General features: G+C 44.3%; 1 protein-coding gene across 3 annotated transcripts in view; it reads left to right on the forward strand.

Moving 5' to 3' along the window:
- The window catches only part of ALLC (allantoicase), an 83,307-nt gene extending 70,414 nt beyond the window's left edge, over positions 1–12,893 (forward strand). For 2 of the 3 annotated variants that reach the window (XM_033939012.1, XM_033939014.1), the window contains exons 11-12: positions 8,696–8,823; positions 12,108–12,893. In XM_033939012.1, the coding sequence (XP_033794903.1) occupies positions 8,696–8,823; positions 12,108–12,263 (284 nt within the window). In that variant the 3' untranslated portion in view covers positions 12,264–12,893. The remainder of the gene's footprint in view (positions 1–8,695; positions 8,824–12,107) is intronic. The other variant, XM_033939013.1, reaches the window with a different exon arrangement.
- Positions 12,894–22,859: the final 9,966 nt, after the last annotated feature.

Genomic DNA, 22,859 nt, shown 5'->3' on the forward strand with positions numbered 1-22,859 from the left:
GAGCCCCAAATCTCACCCAAAAAATATTCAATAATATCATGCCAGGAACAGGGACCTAATCATACAGAATGATGGAGAAAAAGACTTCAGTATTTCCAGGGACAAATATCTTCTGGATGTCTCTGTCAGCTTCAAAGCTGCTAAAGGAAATACACTTCTCCCTCCATATCCGTGGTTTTCGTATCTGCGGATTCGCTTATTCGCGATTTTTTTGGATGTTGACTCCACCCCAAAAAATTTCACCATGATTACTGTTCCTACCCAGAAACAGTGCATTATCTCCTCCACCAACCCAGCGCATCATCTCCTCTGCCAGCCGCTCTTGCTTCTCACAGCACAGAACTGAAGAAGACAGTGCAGGAAACACAAGTGCCGAGCGCTTTGAAAATGGATGCGTCCTTCACGCAGGCTCCCGCCCCCTCTCATTGCGACATGGAGCAGGAGCAGAAGCAGAGCCTGCACAAAACCCAGCCAGCTCAACTAGAGAGATCGAGAGAGAGCTGCTCACATACTCGGTATCCGGCACACTCCCAGGTACTTTCAGCTCTAGTTATTCAGTTTCAATTACAAAAATGCTGGCTGTTACAAAAAACAGTGAATACCATAAATGTTATTTACGTTTTTTTTCATATTCACGGCCATGGTCCGCCTGCATCCCCTGTGAATACGGAGGGAGAAGTGTACACCCTTGGTAAAAAAAAACCCAAACAACCCAACTCCATTAACTGTATTAAACTTTCAAAGCACAGTTACTTACCGTAACAGGTGTTATCCAGGGACAGCAGGCAGATATTCTCTACATGTGGGTGATGTAATCTACGGAGCCCCCTAACGGACGTTCTTGCAAGATTTGCTTGAAGATCTTCAAGCTTGAGAGTGGATTGCGCATGTGCGAGTGCCCCTCCCACCTGACCTAGGGCGTGCGTCTCCTCAGCGTGGCCTCAGTTCAGATAGCTAACAAAGAAGCCAACCCGGGGAGGTGGGTGGGTTGCGAGAATATCTGCCTGCTGTCCCTGGATAACACCTGTTACGGTAAGTAACTGTGCTTTATCCCAGGACAAGCAGGAAGCATATTCTCTACATGTGGGAGACCTCCAAGCTAACCAGAAAGGGATGGTGGGAGAGCTGGCAATTTAGGAGAACAGATTTTGCAAAACTGACTGGCCAAAATGGACATCACGCCTGGAGAAAGCATCCAGACAATAGTGAGAGGTGAACGTATGAACCGAGGACCAAGTGGCAGCCTTGCAGATTTCCTCAATCGGAGTCGAGCGGAGGAAAGCAACAGACGCCGCCATCGCTCTGAAGGACTCAAGGACGTTGAAGCAGCCTGGGTTGAAGATTAAGCTTCGGCAGGAAAAAAGGCATCAAAAGAATATGGAGACTTGGACGAAGCAATCGAAACCGCTGCATCCTCGAGGTGTGGAAGTGGAGACCTCGATCGAGGAGTAAGCGGTCTAGTCGAAGTAGAAGATTGAGGCTTAGTGGAAGAGGGACGTTCTTTAGAAGAACTATGCCTTGAAGTAAGCCTCGATGAAGGCCTCGATCGTCGGTGAGAACGGTGCTTGGAAGCAGATCTCGAAGATCGAGGAGACTTCGCCTCGGAGACAGAAGTAGCCGATGCCACCAAAGAACAGAAAGGACTGGATAGATCAAAGCTCCAGAGGCTTGATGGAGGAACCTCGATGCACTCCCAAAGACTCTGCTCCTTGTATAGAGTGTGAGGATTCTTGCCGAAACACTTGCAAAGGTTCTGCTCCTTGCTTTACATGCTTAGATGCCAGACCAGACATTCGCAGAGACTCTGCTCCCTGCAAAGAGTGTGCAAGCTCAGACTGAGACAAAGGAAGCGACTCGACCTCGCGGGAGTCTGCAGAATGCCCAGGCTGGATAAGAGGAAGAAGCTTCGGTCCCATATTAGTAAGGAACTGAATGAATTGCTTCTCCAACATGGTCTGGAAAGAAGCCGGCAAGGATGGATCCGCGTCTGAAACCGGACCACCTGTTTTGGCTGGAGGTTCCACCGAGGCAGTGTAAATGTGCTTCGACTTGGAAGTCTTAGGCACTTTAAGCACCACCGCTGGAACTTTCTGCTGAGCTATCTGACCTGAGACAACAGGGGAAGATACAGCAGATGTTGTTGAAGAAAGAGCTGTTGCAAACGACGAAGGTCTGATGAGGCTCGAGGTGGAAGCAGTAGAAGCAGGAGGAGTCTCGGTTGAAGGTGAGGTCGCCTTCGAAGTCGAGGGATTGGAGGAAGAATCCATCCCGAAGAGCTTCTCCACCAAAAACGTTTAAGGGCTCGAGGTTGAAGAGTAGCATAGTGCTCGCACGACTTCGGTTGATGATCCGGCCCAAGGCACTTGAGGCACCGACGGTGTGGCTCCGTAAGGGAAATCGTATGCTGGCACTAGCTACACTTCTTGAAGCCCGTTATTGGCCGGGACATAGAAGGAAAAACGGCCGCCACAAAATCGATGCCCTTGGGCTGCGGCCGAGTGGCCTGCCCTGGCAGTCGGATGGAAGATTGAAAATTTTTTAACTATAAATAAAAGAAATAAAGTACGAACAGCGATTCGTGAAGAAAAATACAAACTGCGGTTCAGAGAAGGCACGAAGTAACGAAGTTAAACGCAGAGAGGCTCCGCGGAAAACTGAGAAGACGCGCCCTACGCTGGGTGGGAAGGCACTCGCACATGTGCGGTGCGGTCGACTCGAAACTTCTGGTTTTTTCAAGCAAGTCTGCTTGCGAGCTTCTGCATCCGGGCTCCGCTGATAACGTCACCCATATGTGAGAATAGCCTGCCTGCTTGTCCTGGGATAAATCTCAGATACCAGCGAGAGGCTGGATGGATCGGAATGTGCGTGTAAACCTCCTTGAGGTCCAGAGAGCACAGCCAGTCCCCTTCATCCATCAGGAGATACAACGTAGGAAGGGTGAGCATTCTGAACCTTTCCTTGATCAGATCTCCCATCTTCTTGGGTACCAGAAAGTACCGGGAATAAAACCCTGTATTCCACTGATCTGACCACCCGAAGATGAAGGAGGGCCTGAGCTTCCTGCAGAAGAAGAGGCAGTTGAGCTTTGCAGAAGGAAACTTTTTTGGTGGAAGGTCCGGGGGTACGCGACTGAAGTGAAGGGAGTACCCCTCCCGGACAATGGAAAGTACCCAACTGTCGGTGGCAAGACTTTCCCCTGAGGATAGAAATGATGGAGATGACCCCCGATGGGAAGGGGGGAAGGCTCCAGAAGGAAGGGAGCCAGCGGGCTAGGACAGGAATTGTCAAAAAGACGGCCCAAGCTTTGCCGGAGCCGGTGGCAGGACGCTGCTGCTGTTGTGGCGGTCACTTCGAAGGCGGCTGAGAGAAAGTAGGAGTAGATTTCTGCGGGTACCTCCGAAGCGGAATTTTGTATTGCCGAGCCAGAGGAGTCTTCGGCTTAAGTCTCACCAGAGAGGTGAAAAACCGCTCGTGTTCCGAGATGCGCTTGGTGGCCGCCTCAATGAAATCATCAAAGAGCTCATGTCCCACACAAGGGAGATTGGCCAGATGATCCTGGAGGTTGGGGTCCATATCCACAATCCTGAGCCAGGCGAGGCAATGCATAGCAATCACAAAAGCCGTGACTATCAAGGACAACTCGAAAGCATTGTAAGTCGCCTGAAACATATAGAGGTGGAGCTGGGAGAGCATCTCCTCAAGAAGATGGAACTCCTGACACCGAGAAGCCGGCACGGCCGCCTGGAACGAGTGGAGGGTGTCCACACAGAAGCAGAGATAGGACATGAAGGTAAAATTATAGTTGAGGACACGGGTCGCCATCATTGAATTTTGATAAAGACGGCGACCAATCTTGTCCATCGTATGGCCTTCCCAGCCCGGAGGGACCGTGGCGTACATCTTTGAGGGGTTGGACTTTAAAAAAAAAATTTTTTTAACATTTTATTTAACGAACACAAAACAAACACAGGCAGAATGCCAACTGCAATACAAGAAAACAACCCCCAGCAAAAAAAAACAATCTCCCACTCCCCCAACCAAGGGTTGTCACAACTCAAAACAATTAGGAGGTGATTACCCTGTGCCACGGTCAAACCGCTATACAAAGCCCCTCCATTTGCCATATGCACTCCATACATGAATAAAGGTACCACAGGTATCGGACCGCAAAGTGGTCAGTTTGGACATTAAATATATATCATCTAGTTTAAGGAGAAGATCTGACTTTGCAGGGAGATTAGGCCGTTTCCAAAACCGGGCCACACATAATATAGCCCCCGTGGTCACCAAGGCCACGAAGTGAGCAGGGTTACCATCCAACCCCTGAGCAGGATAATTAAGCAAAAACACATCCGTATGCAATGGTACAGGGGTATGCAATATCTCAGACACAAACTGTTGAACCATCACCCAAAAGAGAACCACCCTAGGGCAATCCCACCAGACATGCGCAAAGGTTCCATCCACCCCACAGCCTCTCCAGCAAAGGCCATTGCCATGGGCAAACCAACAATACAATCACTCAGGAGTGTAATACCACTGAAAGAGCATTTTATATCCCTGTTCTACCAAGGGAGCGGCTAAAGTTACCCGCAGCAACTGAGTATAAAGATGGTCCCACTGCGACAAACCCAGTGAGATCCCCAATAGGGCCTCCCATTTATGTTCATAGGAATGAGTTTGGGGGCGACTATACAATAAAGCTTTATACAAGCGGGAAATAAGCCCCACTCCCGAGCCCAAGCGGAATACCTGAAGAAAGGCCGAATCTGCCCTTTCCCATTCTGAAGTACTCGCCTGCGCAAAAAAATCCCTAAGTTTGGTATAAGCAGAAACATCCGCCGACGGGAGATCATAGACAGCCTGTAGTGCAGAAAAGGGGATCAACTCGCCCTGTAGAAACAACTGGCCCAATACTCGAAGTCCACTGTTCTCCCATCGGCAGAAAATCCCTGAAGTTTGGGCAGGAAGAAAGTTCGGAGCATAAAAATAGCACTGTCTCGAAAACCAAGTCCGTTGCACCTGACCCCACAGGTGGAGAGTGCAGGCCATACAATAAGGAGCCTCTCGCTGCACTGCACAAATAGTCTCTAAAGGAAGCCACGGCAGTGCAGCAAGGGGATACGTGGGTTGCAACTCCCGCTCTAAAGAGACCCAACGACGAGATGAAAAAGCCCAATGAAACAAAACCTGAAGCTGGGCAGCTTGATAATAGGTCAAAAAATCTGGGACTTCCATACCTCCATGCTGCCTATCCCAATACATATGCTCCCTCCGAATCCGGGGTGGCTTATGATTCCAGATATAAAGAAAAGCCCGGCGCTGAAGCCGGAGCAAAAATTGTTTGGGGACTGAGAGAGGCAAACAGGAAAACAGATACAAAAAATGGGGTAAAACATTCATACGCAGAGCACTGATCCTTCCCATCCAGGACAAGCGCAGGCCCTCCCACCGATCAAGGAGGGGTTGGACTTTTTCAAGGATTGGTGGGAGAGCTGAGAATTCTCAAAGCCCTTGATTGGTATAGTCCGGTAACGGGACTCCATCTTGGAGGGGATAGCAGTAACCGCATAAGGCGTCTCCAGGTTTCCGAGAAATGTCTGCCGGAGAATCTGATGCAGCGGCAAGCGCAGTGCCTCGCGGGGCAAATGAGGAACACCCATCTCCGCCAGGTATTCCTAGGTATAACGGGACTCAGACTGGAGGATCTAGTTGCAGGACCTTACCCATATCAGAAATGAAACGAGTAAAGGAGGAGTTTCGAGAAGTAGACTCGTCCTCCTGAGGTGACCCCGAGCGAGATCTGGGGGCAGCAGAGAAAGAGGGGGAGACGTCCCTCGAATAATATGCCGGAGCCTCGGAGTCTCACGAACGAGAGATCGAGGAGGCTCGACTGAACTGCCTTGGGGGTGTCGAAGAATGGCCCTGTGGAAGGTGGATCAGGGAGGATCCTGGAGTCTGAGTCAGTGAGGACGGGGCAAACAAAACTTCCCTACAGGTCTCGAGGAAGACCCCTGGGAGGTGGCCATCTGCCTTGCCGGGGAAAGAGAACTAATTTCCAACTCTGAGGCTAGCACAGGCCCCGCGGCCCTCGCAGTTGGAGACCTGCCCCAAAGGGGCGGAGAAGACCGCAGCTTTTTAGAAGGGGCAAGCTTTGACAAAGTAGAGGGCGAAAACCGAGGCCCATTCCTGGACCCCCGAAAAGCCATAGGCCCCGACTCCGAAGAATCACTTGAGGGCAGTCTGCGAGTCTTGTGGGCATGGTCCTGAGGTACAATGGAAGAACGCCCAGGCTGGTCAGACCGGGACTGGGTCGAGACCGGGACCAGTTGAGTTGAGGTCGGGACCAGCTGGCTCACAACCGAGGAAATCTGCGTAGTAAGGATAGCCTTAAGCATGTCCTCGAACATAGGCACCGAGACCAAAGGATGTTGGGTCGGAGGTGCAGCAGTGCGCTCCTTCGGGGACAACCTCGAGGAAGAGTATTCCCTACGTGAGGAGGCACGCTTCGAATGATGTCTCGAAGAGGCCGACGAGGCGACACTCAAATGGGACTCCGAGGTAGGCTTCTTTGCCGGCACACCTGAGCAGGAAAGAGGAGACCTACCCGAGGCTGGGCAGGAGGAGCCGAGGCCGGAGCCTTTGAGCCTGAGGGGGACTTCGAGGCCGAGACACCCAACAACGGTGCCGAGGCCGAGCTTGAGGCCTGTACCGCAGGATCCATCGGGCCAAAGAGTTGGAGAATCTTGGCCACCCTCCAACGAAGAGCCCGCAGTTGCAAAGTCGCACAACGCGGGCAAGACTCGGTGCGGTGATCCGCACCCAGGCACTCCACACACCAACGATGGGGGTCGGTGATGGAGATCACCCAGTTGCACTTAGTGCAGTTTTTAAACCCGGTACGAGGCCAGGACATAATAAAAAGTACAGCCGCGGCCCCGCGAGGTCAGGCGGCCTAATCAAGACCTGCGGCCTGGTCAAAAAGACACAAAGTGAAAAACAAAGACGCGAGCACAGCGACTCACCCAAAAACAAAAAAAGTAAGCCGCGGTGCAAAGAGGCACAATGAATTCGCACGAAGCAAGGGAGCAGGGCTTCTGGCTCCGCAGAAAACATAGAACTAAGGCCACGCTGAGGAGACGCATGCCCTAGGTCGGGCAGGAGGGGCACTCGCACATGTGCGGTCCACTCGCAAGTTTGATGATCTTCAAGCAAGTCTGCTTGCGAGAACGTCCGCTAGGGGGCTCTGTAGATGACGTCACCCACATGTAGAGAATATACTGCCTGCTTGTCCTGGGATAATTTACTCTATTCAATTCACTTCAGGTATACAAAAACCCTTCCAAAGCACTTATATGCAAAAACCATTCAAAAGGTAAATAAGCAAGTACTTATCTGTATAAATGTCCCCGCTCCGGTAGAAAAAGAGTCACAGTAGAAATCTACTTGTTGAAGATGCATCCAGTGTCAAACTTTGTTTTGTCTTCCAAAAGCACTATTACAATAGTCCATAGATTTCGCAACAAGGCCCTGTTTCGCTAAATCACTTAATCAGGGGAAACTATCGTGAAAAAGAGCTACTGCTTCACTGACCAATGGAGTTTTTTTGGCCAAGGATGTATTTCCTATAGAAGCTTTGAAGCTGACATAGAGACATCCAGAAGATATTTATCCTTGGAAATACTGGAGGTCTTTTTCTCCATTTTTCAATACGATTAGGTCCCTGTTCCTGGCATAATATTATTGAATATTTGTTTGGTGAGATTTAGCATATGGTTACCATATTTTGGGCCACAAAACCCCGGACACATGGCCTCATCCTGTTCTGCCCCAGCTCCACCTTCAGCCCTGCTCCAATCCACCCCCAGCCCCGCCCTCACAGCTTCCTTTCTTCTTCCCTGGCAAGCTTTGGCCACATCTGGAGGGCCTGGAGCATGCGCAGATGTGTGTGACATCATCCGCGCATGCTAAGAGGCCCTTCAGATGTGGCCGGAGCTTGTCAAGGCTTTCCAATACCCAGAGAAACTTCCAGGTTTTAGAAAGTCCGTCTGGGTATATGGACAGTCCTCTAAAAATAGGACATGTCCTGGTTTTCCCAGATCTCTGGTAACCCTAGTTTAGCAAAGGGCTGTCGACTGCAAGCTTTGATAGTTCTCAGTGAGCCTCATTGGTTCACATTCACACAAACTTTAGTTTTTGGTTTCGGTTTTGGCTGCAGTTTGTTTTTACCGAAAGTGGTCAGACACTTTTGATAGTGGTTTTGTCTGAACCTGAAAAAAGCAGATTGGGAACCTCTGCTATTAGCACATCCCCAATGTAAGGAGCAGGCCCTACCACAAGCAGCCTACTAGGGGGTGCTAGGTCACAACATTTATGTTTCATATACATACATAGGTAGGCTAATATTTGTATACTTTTAATCATTAAGATGGTGTTACTTTACATGCATACTTTTAAGAACATTTAAACCAATATTCAACCATAGTATACTCAAGAATTGTGCCTAAAATATCAGCTGGAATTGTGAAGTACACACAGAGTGCCAATTAGATGCCTTTCTGAACATTTTCCTCTTAAAAATAATCATATAATGCACGAACCCACAGCAATTTGAAAACAATTTGATTTCTATTAGCAGTATTGTGTTTTTAAAATCTCCTAACTGTACTGTTTTCATAAATTGCATTTCTACTAGGCAACTACCCAGATTCTTGCAAAATTGATGCATATATTTTGACTCCAGAAGAAGAAAATGAAGCCGTTAAGCAAAAATGGAATATTAAGTCAGATGTGAAGTGGAAACTACTTCTTCCTGCAACCAAGGTAGGTTGTCTTAATGTATTCAGGTTTTTTTTTTTAAATTAAACTCCAAAACCCCTGTTTAAACTTTCTGCCTGCCTGTATATTCAGTGCTAAATGAAAATATTTCTTCAACTTTTTGTGAATGGGAATTTAGGATTCAAGTATGATTAACTTAGGAACTTCATTATGGCACAGAAGGGTATGACAATTCTAGAAAAGGAATGCTTGTAACTACTATATATTTATTTGGATTTATTAACTGCCTTTTCTTGAAGAGATTCACCTAATCTGGTTTATGTTTGTTTGTTTTTTTCAATAGTAATCGGGCACTCTTTTTTAAAATTTATTGATTGATTGATTTTCAAAAATTTTTACCAAGTACAACTTGTACAGAAAGCGTATTTAACCAATAACTTTTACAATATCAAAGTGTGAAACACCCACACTTTAGAAAGAAGAAACAAAGAAAATAACAAAATGGTCAAATTAACTCAAGTCCTCCATGTGGGTCCAAGAGGTTCTTATAGGCGAATCAAAAGGAAAAGTATAATTCTATACAACATAAGATGTGCTATAGACTAGACTGCTGGAACTGGAGTTGCAATTTTGTTCTATAGAGCTCAAGATTTATCTCCATCCAAACAAGATAAAGCCAAGAATGCAGTTACTTGCTGAGGCTCGAAAAAAACATACTTAATAGAATGGCAGCAAATTATATATTTACATATATTAAGTAAAACGTAGCTCCTAATGCGATGACCCCTGGTCTTAAAAGAAGAAACTCACGTCGGCGTTCTCTTGAAAGATCAGGGAATATTTGAATTTTACATCCTAGAAATTCTTTATGTTTATTTTTAAGGAAAAGTCTCAATAACCACGCTTTGTCTATAGGAAGAGCTAGTGTTAAGATCAATGATGTAGGAGTTGCTACTTCTGCATCTGATGTCTCCAGAATCTCCGAAAAGTTCATCACTTGTTCAGTGGATTTTATTTGTTGTTGAGGTAAGGATTTAGTACACCTGAGAAAATGGAGGCAAATTTTCTTCTGAGACTTCACCGTTTGTACTCTTGGAAAATTTATTAGTCTCAGATTGTTATTTTGAGAATAGTTTTCAAGTGTCTCTACTTTCCTTCTAAGATTCAAATTGTCCTTAATTAAAGACTCCTGTAATTGTTTAGCGGATTTCATATCTTGTTCAACTTTTTGAACTGAGATTTTAGAGACAGTCAAATCGGATTTAATTATTTCCAGCTCTTCTGAATGCTGGGACAATATTTTTTCTATTCTCTGGAAATTGGGACTACCGTAATTGCCTTGCCAAAATTTGCTACCAAGTCCCATGGGGACTCTAATGTCACCTCAGGAGGTCTTTTCCAAAAGGAAGCTTGTATTTGAGGACAAAAGTGCTTACCATTTGTTTCCTGGCCTTTTTCCCTCTGGATTAAGCCACCTCCTAAAGCTGGAACTGCCCCAAACTTCTCTTCAGTTTCCCTGGATAGGGAACTCACCTATCAGAATCCCCGGTGGTAGACTGCTTGCCTCTGGAGAGAGGAACGCCCAATCCTCTGGGGTTTCCTCGCCCCTGGGAGAACTGGCAGTCTGGGGCTGCAGAAATGGAGCTCTAACCTCGGGACTCAAGGTGGTGTGAGGCCCAAGAGGAATCATTCCGGTTTCATCAGTACCCAGCATCCTCAGCGGGCTTGTCTTCGGCAGTATCGCTGCAGCTCCTCAATGTTGCTGAAATAGGCACTCCAGAGCGCCACGAGGCGCCAGCAGCACTCCTGCCTCTCCTTTTCAGATCGCGGCAAAAGGAAAGATTTCCCTAGGCAGCACAAGCCGCCTAAGGTAAATTGTTAGCGGGGCACAGCTCGGTCTAGATGCGTGTTACCAAACACTTCTAGTCAGCAGCCATCTTGGATCCACGTCCTCCAGTAATCGGGCACTCTTAAGTATTTTTCTCATCTGTCTCGGCAGACTCGCAATTTAACTGTGGTACCTGGGGCAATAGAGGGTTAAGTGACTTGCCCAGAGTGAACAGGCTGAGATCAAACTCACAACCTCAGGGTGCTGAGAAAATAGCTCCACCACTAGGTCACTTGTAAACAGAAATGGGTAATTTTCCTCATCTGCAAACAAGAGGGCAAGAGAAATAAAATGTTGACATGACAATTGACTAGAAAAGATATTTGGAAACGTGAACAAGGGCAGGCCTGGTGTCCAGATAAGACTAGAGCCATACCACAGTTGCAGGTAAAGGAAAAGAGCATTTATTAAAGCGGTTAGCTCAGGAGTCCTGTTCCATTCATATGTAGGAGGAAAAAGGCAACATAAAATTAGTCCATAAACGTACTTGTGTGGCCTGATCCTGCAGGGCCACTCAATGGTGTAGTAAGGGGGAGCGAGGGGGGGCAGTCCACCTCAGGCGCCATGTTGGTGGGGGTGTCGGCACCCCTCCTCCTCTCCACCCAGTTTGCCTCTTTCATGGCAGGAGGGTGTGCAAATCATTTGCATGCAAACTTGATAGTAATTCAATCGCTGTTGGAAAATCAGCCAGAGAAGCGACCAACAGCGATTGAATCTGGCCCACAATTAGCCCAGTTACTCCATGCTTAAACCTTTGCAGGAGGGAAGGAGTGCAGGTGGAACAGCAGTCTAGCTTTTCCCAGCTCAGAGGAATAGATCCCATGTTGTTGTTACTACTCTGGACACTAGATGGGAGAGGGATTGGGACTTGTATACCAACCATCACACTCAAAGCAGTTTACAGTACAAACAAGTACTTCAAGCATTCTCCCTATCTGACCCGGTGGGCTCATGATCTATTTAATGTGCCTGGGACAGTGGAGGATTACATGACTTATCCAAGGTCACAAGGAGCAGCATGAGGTTTGAACCCACAACCTCAGGGTGCTGAGGCTGTAGCTCTAACCACTGCATCACACTCTTCTCACAGAGCTTCTACTACCAGTAAACCAATCACTTATAGCCGAGATCTCCTACTGTATGACAGATAAGGTGAAACTGGGGAGGAGAGATATGACAGAGGTCAGGAAAAGTGAAAGAAAGAGAAGAAATGGATGAGGAGACTCTACTCTCATATCACTAATTTTGTTCACCACCTGCCAATACTGACAGCAATATACTCTATGGCAGCATGGCAGGCCATGTGATAGTCCCACAGGAAGTGCAGCACCCATGTACTGATATTCCATGAGGCTTTATGCTTTGTGTTACTGCTTAAACTTAACATACTCTCTGTTACAAGGGTTACTGTATAAGCATACATATTTTTTTGTCTTTTCAGCTTAAACCTCACAAGAGGCATTTCTTTGAAAGTAATTCAATACAACTGCATGAGGTCATCACTCATGTGAGGTTCACTATTGCCCCTGATGGAGGTGTGAGTAGACTGCGTTTTTGGGGTTTCCCCCGATTTCATCTATCAAAACAACATCAGTAGAAACAATTCATTGGGGGTTTCCCCCGATTTCATCTATCAAAACAACATCAGTAGAAACAATTCATTGGAAATATTTGTTCTATTAAATATAATATAACTCTGTTTCAATACTTTATCAGGTTAAAACAGCGAAGCTTTATCAAATGTTCTATTTAGAAACTACAGGCTTGATATTCAACTGGCGTCTCGCAGCATTTTGCTGATCACCATTGGTGTCATGTCTGGAAATTCAATGCTGGGCCATGTCTGAGACTAGTTCCAACATTGAATTTCTGGGTTTATGAAACCAATAAAACCACAGCCAGTTAAAAGTAATATTGAGTACTTAAGCAACTATAGTGATTCGCATAAAGATAGGACTGACTTTTATGTGATCCTATTTATGTGGTTACCTTGGCCAGTTAAGTGCTGAATATCAACACCACCAGAATGCTCTCCCCCAAATGGTTTTGAGTTGGGTGCTAGTCTGATATTTTCAGTGGCATGAATCAGTTAAGTGCCAATGAGTAGTTAACATAAGAACTGCCATCTCCGGATCAGACCTTCGGTCCATCAAGTCCAGTGATCCACACACGCGGAGGCCCAGCCAGGTGTGCACCTGGCGTAATTTTATTCACTCATATTCTTCGAGGGCCGGAATCCAACCGGGTTTTCAGGATTTCTCCAATGAATATGCATGAGATCTATTTGAATGCACTGCTTTCAATGCATATTCATTGGGGAAATCCTAAAAACCCGATTGGATTCCGGCCCTTGAGGACCGGAGTTGCCCATGTCTGGGTTAGATCCAAACAAGCAATTTAACCACCCAGGAGCCGTTTCCAGCCAGTTAAAATGGTCAATATTCTAAAGCACTTTTGTGGTCTGCACACAATGCTAACAGCATAAGTGAATTTTTTAAAAATTCACTGCTGGGTAATAGATAAGTTTTCAGTGGACACCTTATTGTCCTGCTAAAATGCATCTACTGTATTTAGATTTAGGATGGAACCAGGGAATTTCAAGAGCAGGGACATTTATTATTAAGATAGTGGCAATATATTTTGATAATCCTTATTTTGATAATGCTTTCACAATGGGACATTTCTGTTCATTGTTCATACATGTAAACCTTTGTGAACTACACTTGTTATTCATTATATTTACTTATATTTGTTAAAAATTAATAAACAAATTGAACTAAAAAGATAGTGGCAATATTCAATAGCTTTCTGGACTCGTAAATGTATTTATGTAGAGGTATTGCAGAAATAATAGTCCTAACTGTATATGGATATGCTGTCTATTTAAGTCTAGGACTGCATATTCAGTGGTCCCACCTAAACAAATAGGACCACTGAATATCACATAAAAAGGTGGATACATTTTTACACCATGATCACCACAGTCACTATATAAAAGTAAATATTTTAGAAAACACATCATGTTGATCTGTTTGCTGATAATCTGTTTTTGTGAAAACAAAGATAGTTTGCACTCAAGATATTTTGGTTGGAATTTTAGGATTCCCACTTATTTCACAGTCCTCCAGATTCTTCACACCATACACCAACTCCTTACTCTGCCCACCAGTCTCCTTCTCCTACCCCATTTCACATTCAAAGTCCATCTGACACACCCCTACTGATCTCTCTCACCTAGAAGTAATGTAAGGAACTATTTCCTTATGGAAAGGGTGGTAGATGTGTGGCAAAGTCATTCAGTGGTGGTGGCAGAGATATGGACAATATATGAATTCAATAACTGATGGCACAAGGACAGAGGAAGGAATTGTGGAGCTTAGTAATTATTCTGGATGGGCAATATGGCCAAACAGAAATATGTGTGTTCCTTTTCCATTGCTGAAAATCTTGAATGTCACAGTCTAAATAGGATTATCCTGGTCTTTCATATTAAGGCATGGCAATAATTGCTCCTAGGGAATTTCTTATATGTATGACAATTTATCTTAGGACCAATTGTAATTTTAAAGAAATAAGAGAAAACGCTAATCATTTAAATTCCTACTGTATTAAAATCTGATTGGCAAACATAACAGGTGTGTTGCTACTACGTTTATCATTTGTACAGATCTAATGGATGTATGCAATGCTGTACATATACACCAGCTATCTTCTTTCCTGTTAAAAAGGGGGAGAATATGTTTGAATTATGTGTAATAAATTGAATGATAAGAAGTATGAGGAGAGAAGGCAAACAGTTTATAACCCTTCAATTTCATTTTTAGGCTGCTTTTTGAAGGCAAGGCTTGGTCTTCATGCCCATGTGTCAGACATTTTTAGAGAGTTGTTTGCTATTTATTTGTTAAAACTGATAGATGGTCCCCAAAATAATAATGAAAGAGCCAAAAGCTAGTGTAGCCTGAATATACACATAGAGAGTACCTCCCAAGGGTCTTTAGCCAATCTCTGCAGGCTCATGGGAGACCATCATGGATCTGTGCTTGCCTTCAGGAGAATTGGTGATGCATGCTAAATCCAGCCCAGCCCCTGCAAAACACGACAGATGAGAGCAATGGAGGAGAACTGCCCAGAAAACAAAGGTAGAAAAAATATTTTAGTGTTGTTTTAGTGATCTAAATATACCAGCTTTGGGAATTTGTAGTGTTTGATTTATTTGTGTTTTGGTGAGTACATGAGGAAATACATTTCTGTTTCTGTTTCTCTAGATATAGCATGTATATTCTGGCTTCTAGAGTTTCCAGTTCAGTTTTTGTCTGCACATTTTCCAATCCAATCCAATCCTTGTTCTTCTATACCAACTCATCCCAATGAAGGGGCTCAATTCGGTTTACAAAAGATTAAGGGCTCCTTTTACAAAGCAGTGCTAGGGCCTTAACGCGTGGAATAGTGCGCGCTAAATAGCCACACGCGCTAGCCACTACCGCCTCCTTTTGAGCAGGCGGTAGATTTCTGGCTAGCGCGCGCTAATCCGGTGCATGCAATAAAACCACTAACACAGCTTTGTAAAAGGAGCCCTAAATAATAGGACAAGGAAAACAAATTATTAGAGCAAAAGCATCATCATTTATAATCATTTTTTATGTTGAAGAGTCAGTTAAGAAATTTCTGAAACACTGTAGATAAATTTTTAAGATTTTCTAAAAAATTATCAGAGAAGAGGAATCTGACTTCTGCAGGAAGATCATTCCAAATTTTTGCAAAGGAATAAGCAAAAGATTGACAGATCTTACCTAAAGCTTTGATTCCCTTAATAGAAGGGAAGGCTAGTTTAAATTTATGAATTCCCCTAGAGGACAGAGGCTGTAAAGAATCAAGTGAAAGAGGCATCAATGGTGAACAAAATTCCCATATAGAATTTTAAGGGCTCCTTTTACTAAGGTGCGCTAGCGTTTTTAGAGCGTACGGCTAACCCCGCGCCAAGAACTAACGCCAGCTCAATGCTGGCGTTAGCGTATGCGCTAAAACCACTAGCGCAGCTTAGTAAAAGGAGCCTTAAATGTTATACTGACACATTTGAATTGGATTCTCCAATAAACCGGAAGCCAGTGCAAGGCTTTCAACAAAGGAGTAACGTGATCATAGTTACTCTTACCAAATATCAATTTGGCCGCCGTGTTTTGAATGAGTTGCAGCCTTTTCATGTTACACTTACTTAAACTGATATAAAGAGAGTTTGCATAATCCAGATGACCCAGTATAATTGCCTGAACTAAAACACCGAAATGTTGCTGATGAAAGAAATGATGAACCCTTCTGAACATCCGAAGACTGAAAAAACATTTTTTTGTTATGTTATTGACTTGATTTGATAAAGAAAGAGTAGAATCCCGAACCCCCCCCCCCAATTTTTGATGAAAATTCAATCTTCAAAGTATCGCCAGAATTTAACAACAGTGAAGATGGCAAATTGGTGTCGTTTGGGAACAAACCATAAAAATTTTGTCTTAGTGGTATTTAATTTCATGCACACAGAGAAAGCCCGTTCTTGGATTCTTGAAATGCAAAAATTAATATCTGCTGTGAAGTTTATTAATTAGGAATCAACTTCAAGTAAGATGAAAATATCATCTGCGTAAGTAAAAATCGATTCTAAGGAGGATAAATTCAAATACAGTGGTACCTTGGATTACGAGCATAATCCGTTCCAGGAGCATGCTCGTAATCCAAAATGCTCGTTTATCAAAGCGAGTTTCCCCATAGGAAATAATGGAAACTCGCTTTGATAGGTTCCCCCCCGAGGCCAGCAGCGCTGCTCCCCCCCCCCACGAGAACCGGCATTGCTCCCCCCGAAGGCCCCCCTGCGAACCAGCACCCTCCCCCCTGCGATCCGCACCCCCCGTCGCCATCGGGCACCCCCCGCCGCGACCAGAGGTTCTCCCAACCCACCCGAACCCTCTTCTTACTTTGCTGTAGCCTCCACAGCGGCACCGGCACCAGCATGTCCTGTGCGTGGTGCCGGTGCCTGAAGATCTGCTTCCTGTGCTGGGCCTTGAGAGTTCACGTTCGACGTGAGAGTTCACGTTCGATGTGAACTCTCAGGCCTTGAGCATGCGCACATTAATAAACTTCACAGCAGATATTAATTCTTGCATTTCAAGAATCCAAGAACGGGCTTTCTCTGTGTGCATGAAATTAAATACCACTAAGAAAAAATTTTTATGGTTTGTTCCCAAACGAGACCAATATTGGCTAACAACTGAATTAAGATGTCATGATTAACGACATCAAAAGTCGCAGACAAGTCAAATTGCAGTAAAATAGCAAATCGACCTTGCGACAAGAGATTCTGAATTTTGGCTACCAATGAGATAAGAAGGGTCTCAGTTTGGGCGAAATCCATGTTGAAATGGGAGAAGAATAGAGAATTTATCCAAATATTTTGAAAGTTGATTTGAAACAATAGATTCTATTATCTTTGTCAATAGAGGTATATTCACAATAGAACAATAATGAGAAGTTAAGGTTGGGTCTAAATCTGGATTTTTTTTAACAGTGGAGTGAGCATTATATGACCCATATCTATTGAGAAATAATCACTAATAAGAAGATAATTTTCTAATGTTGTTAAGCAAGAAATAGTCAATGGGTTCTCATGAACACACTAAGAAAATCAATTACACAATCTAATTTTTCAAATGTGAATATGCGCACCCTCAGTGTGAGAAGTCAGCGATAAGGTGAGAGTCAATTCAGCGCTTAACACAAATGGCAAGTGAGCAATAATGTGACCCACTTCACCTGCACACCATTATAGGGCATGTGATGTCACATGTGCACAGATCAAAAGTGATAAATATATCATAAATATAAAGTGATTCAATTTTTGGTATGCTTAGTGTGTTCAATAAGAGAAGCAGAGAACCTCACTGAGAGAACCCCTCAGCCGTCCAGAAAGGAAATCAGCACTTAGCTTAGACCTACATCCGAATAACTTCAAATGAAACGAGATGACATTCTTAAGGAAAACCTCATTGCAAAAAAAATGGCAGGAGGGATGGCCATGCGAATATGGCAGGAGGGATGCCCACTTCCTCCTGCCATCACCCCTCCCCACTGAACTGATATGGCAGGAGGAATGCCCACTCCCTCCTGCCGTTGGCACCCCCCCCAGCTGTCAGGTCAGGCAGGTCCCCTTCCCATACCTTTAAGTTGGGAGCAGGAGGGGTGCTTAGTCCCTCCTGCTCCTCCGCCGGCCACCGTCAGCAACGCAGACCTTAGGCCCCGCCCCGGTGCATCATGTGATGCACAGGGAGGGGCCCAAGGCCCTGATTGGCTCAGGCGCCTTGGGCTCCATTGTTTTGGCCAATCAGGGACTTCCTTAGGCTTCTCCCTAAGGAAGTCCCTGATTGGCTCAGATGCCTCAGGTCCCTCCCAAGGGAGAAACCTGAGGTGCCTGAGCCAATCAGGGCCTTAGGCCCCTCCCCGTGCATCACATGATTAACCGGGAGGGGCATAAGGCTCGCATTGTGCAGGAAGAGGCTGGAGGAGAGGCTGACTGGGCACCCCTCCTACTCCCGACTTAAAGGTATGGGGGAGAGGGAGCTGACAGGGGGAGGGCATCCCTTCTGCCTTTTTCTTCGGGGTGGAGGGCCTTCATGGCAGGAGGGAGTGGGCATTCCTCCTGCCATCTTTTTGGGGTTCGGGTAGGTTGCCACGATTGTCTGGGGAGGGGGTACGTGATTGTCAGCGGGTCATCGGGGAAGGCCGGCAGCGGCAGTTGGGGATTTTTTTCTTGGGACAGATATTTTGCATGTGTAAAAAAAAAACTCCTGGCAGACCTGTCAATAATACAGTTACCTATAGTAACAAAAAATGGGTCTCAAAGATGATCACAAAATAATTTATATAAAGCAGAGCTTTGGATAAACATTAATTGTCATCATAACTTTTAAGTTTTAACAGCTGTTTTTCAACATTTATCTCACCTTATCTCTTCTAATAGAGCAATTGCATCTTCCTTTTTAACATATAAATAATGAAATAAATGGTGGGCATATCATAAAAGTACAGACATCAGTCTTCAAAACTTCTTATGATGTATATATCATTTCAAGTTCACATCTTATGTCTCCATAATCATTTATGCCAGGCCTTTCCCTAACCGTGTGTTCTAAGCTTTTAATTTTTATCAAAAAAGATACCAATAAAACTAGGTGCTACAACTAGAAAAATCTTATGCATGAAAGGCAACACTTGTCTGTGGATCTTTCCACGATCAACGTTGACATATATTTCGGACTTCCGACGCTCTTCCTTAATCTGAGCGTTTCAACCCAAACCGGATCTTCCTCGGAGGAATTTGAATATGCTACCTCTCCGAGACCTTATGTGTAGGGAATTACTCCAAATTCCTTCAAGTGAGAATATCGTCCTGCATCATTCCGTAACTGCTGGCCAAATAGGGTTATCTCCAGAAAGTGTCACTCGAGAACTTGCTCAACCTCTCTTACAGTATGATGCAGGACGATATTCTGACTTTAGTGAATTGGTCTTTCACGTACCCCCAAAGAAAAAAGTCACAAACAGTAATGTCCGGTGATCTCAGGGGCCACTTGAGGAACACTAGCCATTTTGTCCCGTTGCATTGTCTGAAGGTTGTAACTTACATAGTAACATAGTAGATGACATCAGATAAAGACCTAAATGGTCCATCCAGTCTGCCCAACCTGATTCAATTTAAATTTTTTTCTTCTTAGCTATTTCTGGGCAAGAATCCAAAGCTCTATCTGGTACTGTGCTTGGGTTCCAACTTCCGAAATCTCCGTCAAAACTACTCCAGCCCATCTACATCCTCCCAGCTATTGAAGCCCTCTCCAGCTCATCCTCCCCCAAACAGCCATATACATACACAGACCGTGCAAGTCTGCCCAGTACTGGCCTTAGTTCAATATTTAATATTATTTTCTGATTCTAGATCCTCTGTGTTCATCTCACGCTTCTTTGAACTCAGTCACCGTTTTCCTCTCCACCACCTCTCTTTGGAGCGCATTCCAGGCATCCACCACCCTCTCCGTAAAGTAGAATTTCCTAACATTGCTCTTGAATCTACAACCCCTCAACCTCAAATTATGTCCTCTGGTTTTACCATTTTCCTTTCTCTGGAAAAGATTTTGTTCTACATTAATACCCTTCAAGTATCTCCCATGTCCCTCCTTTCCTCTAGGGTATACATATTCAGGGCTTTCAGTCTCTCCTCATATGTCTTCTGGAGCAAGCCTCCTATCATTTTCGTCGCCCTCCTCTGGACTGCTTCAAGTCTTCTTACGTCCTTCACCAGATACAGTCTTCAAAACTGAACACAATACTCCAAGTGGGGCCTCACCAATTACCTGTATAGGGGCATCAACACCTTCTTCCTTCTACTGGCTATGCCTCTCTTTATATAGCCCAGCAGCCACTGCCTTAGTCACATTGTTTTTTCACCTTTAGATCTTCGGACACTATCACCCCAAGGTCCCTCTCCCCGTCCGTGCATATCAGTTTCTCATCTCCCAGCATATACGGTTCCTTCTGATTATTAATCACCAAATGCATTACTCTGCATTGGATTTTAGTTGCCAGGCATTAGACCATTCCTCTAACTTTTGCAGATCTTTTTCATATTTTTCACTCCCTCTTCGGTGTCTACTCTGTTACAAATCTTGGTATCATCTGCAAAAAGGTACACGTTTTCTTCTAACCCTTCAGCAATGTCACTCACAAACATATTGAACAGGATCGGCCCCAGCACTGAACCTTGAGGGACTCCACTACTCACCTTCCTTCCTCTGAATGACTTCCATTAACCATCACCCTCTGGCATCTGTCCGACAGCCAGTTTCTAACCCAGTTCACCACTTTGGGTTCTAACTTCAGCCCTTCAAGTTTCTTCAAGAGCCTCCTATGAGGAACCGTATCAAAGGCTTTGCTGAAATCTAAGTAAATTACATCTAGCATATGTCCTCAATCTAGCTCCACACCAATTGCAGCTTATCTAATCTAATCTAATCCTTAGGTTTGTATACCGTATCATCTCCACGTTCGTAGAGCTCGACGCGGTTTACAGTAGGAGAAATAGGAAAGAACTACAACAGAGGGTTAGAGGTAGAAGTGTGAAGAAAATTTAGAGGACTTGGGATGTCAAGATATAAGGGTTTCCTTGATTCCTAAGTTGGAGGGAGACTTACATTTTTTGAGAAAAGCCAGGTTTTCAGATGTTTGCGGAAAACTTGGAGAGAGCTCAAGTTCCGAAGAGGGGAGGTAAGGTTGTTCCAGAGCTCAGTGATTTTGAAGTGGAGGAAGGTCCCTAGCTTTCCTGTGTGGGAAATGCCTTTTAGCGAGGGGAAGGATAGTTTTAATTTGTGGGAGGATCTGGTGGTATTAGGGTTTGAGGAATTCCAAGAAAGAGGGATAAAGGGAGGGAGGATACCATATAGGATTTTGAAAGTTAAACAGGCGCATTTATAGTGGACCCTGGCGATTATCGGAAGCTAGTGGAGCTTGGCCAGGAGCGGGGAGACATGGTCAAATTTACTTTTAGCGAAGATGAGCTTGGCCACGGCATTCTGAATCCGTTGGAGTCTGTGGAGGTTTTTCTTAGTTAGGCTTAAGTAGATAGAGTTGCAATAGTCCAATCTGGAGAGGATGATGGATTGGACAAGGAGGGTAAAATGTTTTTGATGGAAGCAGGATCTAACTTTCCTCAGCATGTGAAGGCTGAAAAAGCATTTTTTTTATCAAGGATTGGAGGTGGTCATTGAAGGACAATGTGGAATCGATGATGATGCCCAAGACCTTGCTTATAAAGGTTAAAGTGCAAGCGATTGTGTAAGATCTTTCCAACCGTTCTTTTTGGGACTTGTATTTGCTGTCATCTTATTTATAAACATATTCCAATAAGTTTTGATTTTGTAACCATTTAAAATCAATGAGTGTTTTTGTGGGTACCCTGTATATAAGATAAAAATTGAAAAGTGTGCAAATAATCTGGTTAGAAGAGTGTTAAACCCAGATCTTGATAGGTATATAAATATCCATAATGATTCAAACATATGTGCTATATATCAGCACAAGAATGAAGTGTCTTCATTACTGAAACAACTGATATTATCAGGAAACACACACTGTTGAATACTTACATGAGGTAGCAATGAAAACTAAATCATATCGTGAAAAGAATTCCAAATGACTAGCAAACAGCTTTGACCCTGATAATGCTGCAATTGTGTCCAAAATAAGAAAATATTCAGAAGAAAATGATTATAATGGCAAATTAACAACATGATTGCATTTTGATTTACCTTTCAGCAAGACTTTGGTGTTCCAAAAATAACAGGTAATCTTGATGAAATTGAAAAAAATAATTCTACTTAACCACTTTTCAGCAACTGCTCTGAAGAAAGTAGGCAGAACTAAATACACTCTCCCAGAAAAGGTCTCGTGAAACTTACTAATGGACTATTTTGAGTGCTATGTTCAAGAACTAATTAATTTGTAGGGATGTACATTTTGTATCATTTCATTTCATAATTACATTCACTATTTCATTTGGTGTACACTAAACTGCATACTGTACACTATTACAAAATAGTTTGTGCTATTACAAAACAACATCAAATTACAGCAACCAAACACAGAAGGAAGGCAAAATAAAGGGTTTGTTGAGAAAAATGTCCCTCTGCCCCTTTATGCCATTTTTCTTTTTTTAAAAAATGTGCCCCATAGTATAAAAAATATAACATTTAACAACACTGTACAAAAATCATGTAACAGAAACATGATAAACTAGTCTTTAAGCACGTTACATTAACGGGTGCTAGAATAGATGTGTCTGTCTGTCTTTCTTTCTTTCTCTCTCTCTCCTTGGCCGCTTTCTGTGTGTCTTTCTTTCTGTGTCTCTCTCTTCTTGGCCGCTGTCTGTCTGCCTTTCTTTTTTCTGTCTCTCTCTCTCTCATTGGCTGCTTTCTGTCTGTCTGTCTTTCTTTCTGTCTCTCTCTCTCTCCTTGGCCGCTGTCTGTCTTTTTTTCTTTGTCTCCCTCTCTTTGGCCACTGTTTGTCTTCCTGTCTGTCTCTCTAGCATTCTTTCTGTCTGTGTCTCTCCCTGGCCCCCTGTCTGTCTTTCTTACTTTCTGTCTGTCTGTCTTTTTTTCTTTGT

Source organism: Geotrypetes seraphini, chromosome 3 (genome assembly GCF_902459505.1).
Source record: "Geotrypetes seraphini chromosome 3, aGeoSer1.1, whole genome shotgun sequence".
In the NCBI taxonomy this organism is placed as follows: Eukaryota; Metazoa; Chordata; class Amphibia; order Gymnophiona; family Dermophiidae; genus Geotrypetes; species Geotrypetes seraphini.